Source organism: Chelonoidis abingdonii, chromosome 4 (genome assembly GCF_003597395.2).
Source record: "Chelonoidis abingdonii isolate Lonesome George chromosome 4, CheloAbing_2.0, whole genome shotgun sequence".
Lineage (NCBI taxonomy): Eukaryota > Metazoa > Chordata > Testudines > Testudinidae > Chelonoidis > Chelonoidis abingdonii.
In genome coordinates, this window is record NC_133772.1 from 17,204,193 (window position 1) to 17,215,031 (window position 10,839).

The 10,839-nt window shown below is 41.4% G+C and overlaps 2 protein-coding genes across 2 annotated transcripts in view; one reads left to right on the forward strand and one right to left on the reverse strand.

Moving 5' to 3' along the window:
• TOMM6 (translocase of outer mitochondrial membrane 6) overlaps positions 1-10,839 on the reverse strand; it is a 466,247-nt gene that overhangs the window by 234,027 nt on the left and 221,381 nt on the right. The window lies entirely within an intron of this gene.
• On the forward strand, positions 1,805-9,777 carry LOC116827886 (acidic mammalian chitinase-like). The gene is made up of 11 exons (XM_032785728.1): positions 1,805-1,829; positions 2,736-2,765; positions 4,332-4,533; positions 5,461-5,517; positions 5,624-5,789; positions 6,681-6,805; positions 7,274-7,397; positions 7,602-7,787; positions 8,331-8,450; positions 8,573-8,714; positions 9,521-9,777. The coding sequence occupies exons 1-11, from the start codon at positions 1,805-1,807 to the stop codon at positions 9,775-9,777; spliced, it is 1,434 nt and encodes a 477-aa protein (XP_032641619.1).

A 10,839-nucleotide genomic window follows, 5' to 3' on the forward strand; every position in this document is an offset into this window, starting at 1 on the left:
AGGTCACTGATTCAGAGTGATTTGGATCTCTTGGTAAACTGGGAGCTAGCAAACAATCTGCACTTCAGTATGGCCAAGAGTAAAGTGAAACATCTAGGAACAAAGAATGCAGACCATACTTACCTGATGGGGCACTCTCTCCTGGGAAGCTGTGACTCCGGAAAAGACTTGGGGGTCATAGTGGATAATCAGCTAAACATGAGCTCCTAGTACAACACTATGGCCAATGTGATCCTTGGATGTATAAACAGGGTACTATCAAGTAAGAGTAGAGAAGTTATATTATCTCTGCATTTGGCACTGGTGCAACCGCTCCTGGAATACTGAGGCCGATTCTGGTGTCCACAATTCAAGAAGGATATTGAAAAATTGGAGAGGGTTCAGAGAAGAGCCACAAGACTGATTAAAGGATTGGAATATATGTCATATAGTGAAAGACTCATGGAGCTCGATCTATTTAACTTATCAACAAGAAAGTTAAGGAGTGACTTAACCACAGTTTATAAATACCAGCGCAGCAAACAACATTATAACAAGGGCAAATGGCTGGAAGTTGAAGCCAGACAAATTCAGATTAGAAATAAGGGTGCAAATTTTTAACAGTGAGGGTAATTAACCATTGGAACAATGTATCCAGGGCTGTGACAGATTCTTCATCACTGGCAAAATTTAAATCAAGACTGGATGTTTTTCTAGAAGATCTGCTCTAGTTCAAACAGGAATTAATTCAAGTCAGTGTAATGGCCTGTGTGAGACAGGAAGTCAGACTAATCACAATGGTCCCTTGTAGGTTTATAATCTATTAATCCAGTTCACATTTTGGTTTCTGCTTATTTCTGCAATCTAACTCAGCCAAATATAATACATGGGGAGACCGTTCACTTTGCACAAGAGATGGAGATACTGGGCCCAATTCTGATCTCATTTTACAATTAGTAAATTGCTTAACTCCATTGATTTCTGGGCTGAAGTGGGATTCAGGTCCCACTCCCACTTAAAGGAAGCAGGGTGGCTTGGTGGATGTCAAAGCATACATGCAGAGAAGTTATATAAAAACGTAAGTACTCTTGCTGGAAGGTTGCAATGTAGCATGACTTTATTTTTTAGAATTCAGAACAATAACACACAAGAACCCAACACTAGAGAGAGACAAAGCAGGCTGCTCCCTAAAACAGTGATGTACAGCTCACTCCACCTTACTTTAGGCTGACTTGTTTCAAACTGACTGCTGCCAGACCTACTTTGCACACTTCCCTACAGAGCCCCCTAGCTTGTGAGCAGGACTAGGGAAAAACCCCTGACATTTAGAGTGACAGTCTATGATTTTAAGAGTGTTTAAATACACCACAATAGTTATGTAAAGTCTTTGGTTCTCTTGGCATCCTCAATGTCATTCAAATAACCATATTTACAGTTGTTTTATCTATTATCATTCAACAAACCTATTAAAAGGTTATTTGCATTGCAAATAATACATTACAATACATTTTAATTAGGGACATATAAATAGTATAAGAACCAGCACACTGGAAAATTGATGCTTATCTTTTATATCTCCTTAGGTCTGCCCTTTCCACATTGGCAGGACTATTATACAAGATAGGTTACCTAGAAAATGGCATCTGTTGTATTACAAAGGGAGGTTGGAAAGTTTTGTTGATTTATCCATTAACTAACCATTAAACTTTGTTAGATACCGCATCGTTCGGGTCTCTTTGGTGTCAAGGTGACTGTGTGATAAAGAAGGAAGCACACGGTATAAAAGGACGAGAGAAACATCATTGGATCAGTACAGAAGTAAATCATGGCCAAGCTGATCCTCCTCATCGGTAAGTCCATGCATATTATTTTATATTGATGCGTAACCTTATTTTCACAAGAACTGTGCAGCTATATTTTTGATCTTTTTAAGCTGCAGTTCTATTCTGCCAAGCGACTTAGCACATCAGTAGGTCCTTACAGAGCACTCATTCTGTGCTGCATACAAGCATGTGCCAAAGATCAGATTCACCACACTAAATTATGCCATTTGGTCCATCTAGACCAGTGGTTTTCAACCTGTGGTCCGCAGATCCCTGGGGGTTCACAGACTAGGTTTAAGGGGTGTCCAAAAGGTTGCCATTACCTTAAAACAGTGGTTTTCAATCTGTGGTGCACAGACTACGTCTAAGATTTCCAAAGGCATCCACACCTTCATTCAAATTTTTTTAGGGGTCCGCAAATGCAAAAGAGTTAAAAACCACTGATCTAGACTGATACTTTGCCCATAGCAGTGGACAATGCCTGTGCTTGGAAGAAGGTCAAAGAACTTCCCAATGATGCACCAACCAATTGCGCAATGCTGTGCATAGGATGGAAAATTCCTTCCTGACCACCTAAGGCATCAATTTAACAGCCTGAGACATGATATTTGATCACTCCTATCCTCAGGACTTATTGTCAATTATTTGAGCTTCTTTATAAATACAGCTACAGTATTTGATTCAATCTTCCGTGAATGATGCATGCTAAATTCAATCCCTGAATAGCTACAACTTCCAATGATATTACTTATTCATAGGTAGGATTTGACCACTTGTTTGCAAGGTAAGTCCTTGGGAAGGTCTTATTCATGAGTGCAATAGGGCATCTTATGACTGGAACCGATTGGCGGTATTTGAGCCCTAGGCTTTTGAACTGTTTGTGCATTTTGCATTTTATTCAGATAGTTTCTTTACTTTTGCTTTTCTTGACAGGTCTGGCACTTTTGCTGAATGCTCAGCTGGGTGAGTATTTTTCTTAAACGACTTTGCTCTTTCTTTGGTGTTTACCATATCTTACTTGTATTATATCCCACCCATGAATTAAGCCCTATATAACTATCTTCAATGTCTGAGGCTCATTTAAAATGGATCCAAACAAAACAGTGATGTCCTGTCTACGTCCCACTCACGTAGCCAAGTGAGACGTAGCAGTCGAACAGATAGAGATACATAGAGCATGGTGTACAAACAATTCTGTGAAGCTCGGAATGGGCTACAGGGGATGGATCACTTGATGATTTCCTGGTCTGTTCATTCCCTCTGGGGCACCTGTTTTGGCCACTGTTGGAAGACAGGATACTGGGCTAGAAGGACCCATTGGTCTGACCCAGTATGGCCATGTTTATGTTCTTAGGATAGCTCATCCACAAAAGTATAGAAAAACAGGAAAGCATAAAATAAATATAAACACTTAGATATAACCCATCCCGTGGTTCCTGCCAGACCTAAATTGTATGAGGTGCAAGATAGGCTTTAAGGAGAGCTCAAAATTCAAATGCATGGAATTCATAATTGAATCAGTGCACTCAGAACAGTGCATTAAATCATCACATTCAATCAGTGACCAAGCTCCACTTTCCTCCTCTGCCGGACAAAACCAATGAGCTGTTCTGTTGTTTTAAAGGTATAAAATCGACATAAAATTGAGAAGCTCTGATTCTCCTGTCACTTACACTAGTTTTACTAATAGTGTAACACTACTGACTTCAGTGGGATCACTCCTGATTTATACCCTTGTGAGTGAGTGGAGAGTTGGGCCCATAATTGATATTGACTAGAGCTGGTTGAAATTTTTAAGTTTTGTTTTGGGGTTGTTGTTTTTTTAAATCACTCAAACAGCTGGTGACACTTTTTGAAATTGAAAATGTTGACTTTTCAAAATGATAAATGTTCAGATTTGAATAAAGGGGGGAAACCATTTTTTGTTTTTTTTTTAATTCCCTCCTTTTTTATCAGCTCTCATATTAATATGCCTAAGAATTCAAATAATACTGTTTGCTTGTCATAATAAGCAATGTTATCCAACCTTGCCATTAGGAGCTTGGTTGCTTCCATCATTAGTGTCCTCAGTGGGTTAATCAGGATATCTGGATTATATCATCAAGACATTAACTGGACATTCATGGGCTCATTCATAGCTTCTACATTTTATGAATTGTGGTTCCACAGATGCTGGCACCAGGCCTAAATGGAGGAGTTTGAAGGAACTATGCAGCATCCTTCCTTGTCTTCTATTCCTATGTTTCTACGCTGTGCAAAAATGCTGCATTTTTCCTAAGGGTTTATTTTGTCAGCATTGACTTTACTGAAACTAAAGCAGCAACCACTGTGTTTGGTTTTCAGATTTAGGTCATAAAGGATTAGAATGATCCCGTTTAGAACAACATCATCATCATCTCTATCCTGAGGTCCCATTTGGTGTAGCCAGAAAGAGTCCTATCTGTGGCGATGCTTCATTTTCATGAACCAGGGTAGTTGGTTATGACAAATATCCCTGTAACATCTCCCCCTCCTCTTGGCCAAAAACAGGTTCTGCCTATCTGCTGACATGCTACTTCACCAACTGGGCTCAGTACAGACAAGGCCTTGGGCGCTTCATGCCTGATAACATCGACCCATGCCTCTGTACTCACCTGATCTATGCCTTTGCGGGCATGAACAACAACCAGATCACTACCATTGAATGGAATGACCTGACTCTCTACAAATCCTTCAATGGTTTGAAAAAACAGTGAGTAACCCAAATGGCATGAGACTAAAGATAGATTTGTGCATTAACTAACACCTGACTGTGTGTACTAGAGATCCTTAAAAACCTCTGCCATATTATGAACAAGGCACTGAGACTCCAGGGTGAAGCACAGATGACTTCTAGCTTTATGGATCATGTCTGCACTGCAGGGGCATCTGCACAATGCAGGCTGAGCCCCCAAAGTCCTGACCAGCCTGCACTGGGCTCTGCATGAAAACTAGAGACAGTGTCTTCTTTGGCTGCTCCAAAGTGCTAGGCATAGTCTCAAAACATCATAGTAACCACCGTTGAAGATCTGAGGTATTGTTGCGGAGGGAGATGGTACAGCAGCTGAAGAGAATCCATGTCTAGATCATTATTTACCTTCATTTACTATGATCCTATATCCAAAATAGATTTCTGGGAACTTAAAGCAATATATCCAAGTGTATATTCTATTTATGTATATTATATATAATATGTTCCCATTAAATACAGATCAAAATCAAACTGAGCTAATTTCAGCAATGAGTGATCAATTGGGAGATGGTCTATCAATTTCTAAGGCTCACTTAGGGGTGAAATTTGACACAGTGGATAGGAATCAGACCGGGGGGTGCTTTCCTGGCTCTGCCACTAATGTGCTGTATGACCTTGGGCAAGTCACTTCCACTCTCTTTGCCTCATTGTCCCCATCTATAAAACAGGGATAATCAGACACTTATCCCTCTGTAAAGTGTGTTGAGCTCTATGGCTCTAAAAGAACCACTATCAAGAGCTAAGTATTACTGAGTGAGGCAAGGCAACACAACGAATCTCAGAGCACACTAGTCTCTCTTCTGTCTCAGGACAGCAATTACAATACAGTGGGAAACACCAAACCAGACCTCCTCCATTTGTTCTTTATTCATATCCTATTCTTTGTAGGAACGGACAACTGAAGACCCTCCTGGCTATCGGAGGATGGAATTTTGGAACAGCTCCGTAAGTCCAACCCATCCCTTTCTCTCTGACTGCATCCTGGTATTTTGAACATTTGAGGGAGTGAGCCATGCGGCAACCTGACTCCTTTCCCCTTTTTCCTCCCTAGATTTACTGCAATGGTTTCCACTTCTGAGACTCGCCAGACCTTCATCAGCTCCGTCATCACATTCCTGCGCCAGTATGAATTTGATGGGATAGACTTTGATTGGGAATACCCTGGCTCCAGAGGCAGCCCAGCTCAGGATAAGGGCCTCTTCACTGTCCTGGTTCAGGTAAGGAGGAAACCAGCTCCTCAGTGCTGAAAGAAGCCTCACTAAGAAGAAGAAAAAAGTCACATTGTTTGTACAATGCACTACAAATGCTCCAGTGATACAAGTAAAATGTAAAAGCACATATGATACGAACTACTGGTGAGATTAGCACAATTATATATTTATTAATTAATATTCAACTCAGCAAATGTGCATGGGATTCTATAGGATAGACAAGAATGCAGGATCAGACCATAAATCAGACATAGGTTTATGATCATATGGAAGAGCCCTTAGTACTTGTAATTTCATAGCTGATGAATATTAAAGGGGGGGGTGGCATATTCAAAAGTGTGTAAGTGACTTAGAAGCTAAAGCCCATTTTCAAAGGTGACCTAAACACTTACACCCAAATTTTCAAAAGTATCTAGGTGTGACTAGTGTGATTTTCATAAACACCTGAGCACATTAGACACCTAATTCCTCTTAATTTAAATGGGAATTATGTACCTAACCCACTTAGGTGCTTTTGAAAATCTGGCTAGGTAACTATCTGCATTTTTAGGTGCTTAAGTGCCTTTGAAAATGTATCCTTAGGAGTCTAAATGTCATTGAACAATCAATGGGACTTGGGCTTTCAAGTGCCTAAGTCACTTTTGAAAGTGGAACTTAGGATCCTAACTCACTAAGATTCTTTTGAAAATTTTACCCATCTTCTTCGCATTGCCAGACAGAATTAACAAAACATGGGTGGACAAAACTGAGCAGTCTAATGGACCTAGTCTTTACAATAAGAATTTTCAAGGAGGGAACGGGGCCATTTCTAACTCACCAGGTGCACATTGAGGGCGACCAGTGCTCAGTGTTGCTGCTCCTAACCAATTATGGGGTCTTTTTTTTAATTTGCCTTAGGAAATGCTGGAAGCCTTCAAGCAGGAAGCCAAACAGGTTAACAAACCCAGGCTCCTGGTCACCGCTGCTGTGGCTGCTGGGCTCTCTAGCATTGAGTCAGGCTACCAGATTCCTCAGCTCGGCCAGTGAGTATCATGCTTTCAGAAATATTCATCATCCCTAGCTTAAAGCATAGGCCACATTCGAGACAATGAATATATTTCACTGTGAAAACCAGCTTCATGTCCAAAAGCCTCAAGCCTGTCTGCCAAATTAGGCACCTAAATAAAGAAAGCCCTGATTTTCAAAGGTTCTGGACACCCACTAAAACCTATAGGAGCTCTGGGGCTCAGCACCTCTGAAAACTCAGACCAATAAGGATTTAGGTGCTTGACTTGAGGCACTGAAGTTTGAAAAATTTGTTATCTGTAGTGAATTTATGGCACTTAAAGCAGAATCCATCCTTTATCTACAGAGAATCTTTACAGCAGATGCTAAAAATACAGGGACTGTTTATATCACTGCTTCTTATTAGGCTTTGAAAAGCCACCATTGATGAGAAAATGAACCATTCCAAGATTAAGACAATAGTGATGGTAATTTTATCTCCTCAGGTATCTGGACTACTTCCACGTGATGACCTATGACTTCCACGGCTCTTGGGAGGGATATACTGGAGAGAACAGTCCCCTGTTTCAAGGCCCCGCTGACACTGGCAGCAATATCTACCTCAATATTGTAAGTATATCTTGACCAAGATCCTTTAATGCCTATATTGACATAACTGAACTAAGCCCAAAACCCAACATTTTAATTAAATGGATCCAAAGGTTTCTGGTAGGAAATTAATAACAAAGAACTGATCCTTGAAAACTTCAGTGATGGAAGAATTTACCTGCCACTTGTGATCCAGAGTCCATAACTCACAGACTATTTTTATAGGAATATGCCATGAATTACTGGAAGAACAATGGTGCCCCAGTTGAGAAGCTCATTGTTGGATTCCCAACCTATGGACACACTTTCATCCTGAGCAACCCATCCAACACTGCTGTCGGCGCTCCAACCTCAGGACCGGGGCCTGCTGGACTTTACACGAAACAGTCTGGGTTCTGGGCTTACTATGAGGTTTGTGTGCTATCCAGTTGCAGTGCACAAGTGAACAAAAGTATCTGCTTGTTAAAACAATCTCAGGCCATAACAATGCATATAAATCAGAGTATAAATATTTCTCTCAGAATAATTGTAACTAAGTATACAGAAAAGCAATGGTGACATCTAATATTAATGAATACTTAATCAACTCCCATCATGGATTAACTGTTTTTCCTCTTTCTACTTAGTTACTGCTAGAATTAGGCCCAGACCAAAACTCAGGAACCATACACCCCATACTTCTGGAAGCAGAGTATGAAACATGAATTTAAATTTCGTAGCTTAGCTCCTCAGTGACTGACAATAAAAAGCTGACATCTGTTTACTGTGTGCTAGAGAACAGGCACCAGAGTATAGGAGCCCACAAGGCCGCCAATAAAGAATGAGATGAAAATAAGTGAATCATCTTTGTACAACATTTGTTGCTTCAAAACTGGTTCCGTTTTCTGTCCATTGCCTATGCAGTTGCAGCAGTGATGGAAGATTTTGTTTCTGTTTCACCCTCGCTGTTTTTAGATCTGCACCTTCCTGAAGAATGGAGCCACTCAAGCGTGGGATACCCCTCAGGATGTCCCTTATGCATACCAAAGCACTGAGTGGGTAGGATATGACAACATCAAGAGCTTCAACCTCAAGGTATAGTGGGACCTTCTGACCTATCAAAACCAGTGGGATCCCATTCTGCATCACTGTAGTTCCCAGAATTCCCTTTTTGTAGGGCTTGGACTGAACTTGGCTTCTTTCCTGGCCCTTAACAGGCTCAGTGGTTAATGAAGAACAACTTTGGCGGTGCAATGGTGTGGGCAATTGACCTGGATGACTTCACTGGCACCTTCTGCAACCAGGGCAAATTCCCCCTGATCAGTACCCTGAAGACTGCTCTTGGACTGCAGAGCACTAGTGAGTGACTCCAGCAGGACGGGCTCCCAGAATTAACACCCTTCCCTCAGATGTAGATGAGAATTTGAATACTCCCACTGGTGTATATAATGCTGAGCTATACCCTCTCAAGAGAAGCAACTTTATATCCCTGCCCACAAATCACCTTCCATTAAGTTCTCCTTTTGTGACTCCGCACCCCACCTTCCTGTCAATGCATGGCTCTTTAGAGAGACCAAATTTGCTGGGATACAAACAAACTGGTTTACTAAGGGGATTCACTGCTGTTGTTAATCTAGCCTGAGCTAGTTTACAGATGCCCCTGCTATCTGGCAGTCCCTTTTAAAGATCTGTGTTCTAAACAACATCCCACTCTGGAAAAAATTAACAGTTGTTCTAGTGGGTCCCCTTGGAGATCAATCTCCTTTTACTTGAAGCTTGATTATTTTACATTTCTGGGCCTTGATTGCCCAGTAATTCCACTGATTGCAACAGGTTTACAACAGAGGTGTGTCTGAACCTCTGAATCCATCACAGAGGTACCCACTTACCACTCGATCCAAAACGTGCTTACGCCAATGAAAAGATTCCCATGGATCTCAGTGGGAATTGAATCAGATCCTTCTTCTTCCAGTTTTTGATGCAGTCATCATGAGGCTCAGCCAGCACACTGTACCTCTCAATGACATCAGGCTGTACATGGTAGTTCCCTGCTTCTAAGCACTGCATCTGATACCATGGTCAGATACTAGAGTGATTGGGCATGTTACAAAATAATGGATTGTTATAGACCGATCTGTATTAAGTATCATCACTTTCTGTTTCAGGCTGCACTGCTCCTACTCAGCCCATTTCTCCAATCACAGAGGCTCCCAGTGGTGGAGGAAGTGGCAGTGGAAGCTCTGGTAGTGGCGGCAGCTCCTCTGGTGGCAGTGGGTTCTATGCTGGCAAAGCAAATGGCCTCTACCCTGTTGCCAACAACAGGAATGCTTTCTGGAACTGTGTGAATGGCATCACTTATGAGCAGTACTGCCAAACCGGCCTGGTCTTTGATACAAACTGCAACTGCTGCAACTGGGCATAAACCAGGATCTCCAACCAGATGAACTCGATCCAAATTCCCTATTGCTTTACATATATCCCCGAAGCCGCAAAATTCTGAAATAAAAGCCTGTAGCATAAGCACTTGTGTGTTTGTTTTGCTGGACAGTGACTTCAGCATCACTTTTTGTTGTTTTAGATTGCTTCTTAGATAATGTGGTATTTTTAATTTGCCCCCAGGGACAGAAATTTTATTCTTTGTATTAATGGATCACCAACTGAGATCAGGGCCCTATTGTGGTAGGCGCTGTACATGTACACAATAAGAGACAGTCCCTGCTCCCAAAGAGTTTACAATCAAGCTGACAAGCACACAAGACAAGATAAAGGAAGGTTTATTATCCCCATTCTGGGGAGTTTAGAGAGACAGAATGACATGCCCAAGGTCACACAGTGGGGTCTATAGCAAAGTCAGGAATGAACTCCTAAATAACAAACCAATTGGTTAACCACAAACCAATCAAGCAATATTGTTCTCAAGGAATAATGTGTGTGTCCCAAAGTGTGAAATGTGCCATTTAAAACAGAGTTTTTAATCATACTGTTAGCTAGACCTTTGCTGAGCAGAACAAAACACAACAGTAAAAACAGCAGAGGCCATGAGAGTCTTGTCTAGCACTCCCATAGTTGCTCCCAGCAATGGACAGCACCCATATTAACAACAGTGAGAAATTTCTGGCCAGTAAGTCGAGTGAAGAAATCCTCCCAAAAGGAGCCAAATCCAGCATTCTGCCCACTAGCGCCAATTGCACACTTTGACAACCACAGCAGCTCCTACTGCCTCAAACATAGGTGAGATAAGAAATAAGATGCTGATAGAGTTAACTCAGACTAAGATGGATTTTTAAGCATGGGGCAGGGGAAAACATGAGAAATTTTGAAAGAGCTGAGATTTATTTTGGCGTTTTGGAAAAAAAGACATGCTGGAGGTGATGCTAGTCTATTCTGCTCTGCTTTTATCATTGTTTTTTGTATTGTGATAGTACCTAGGACCCCTGGGCATGGACCAGAACCCTATTGTGCTAGGAGCTGTACGAACACAGAA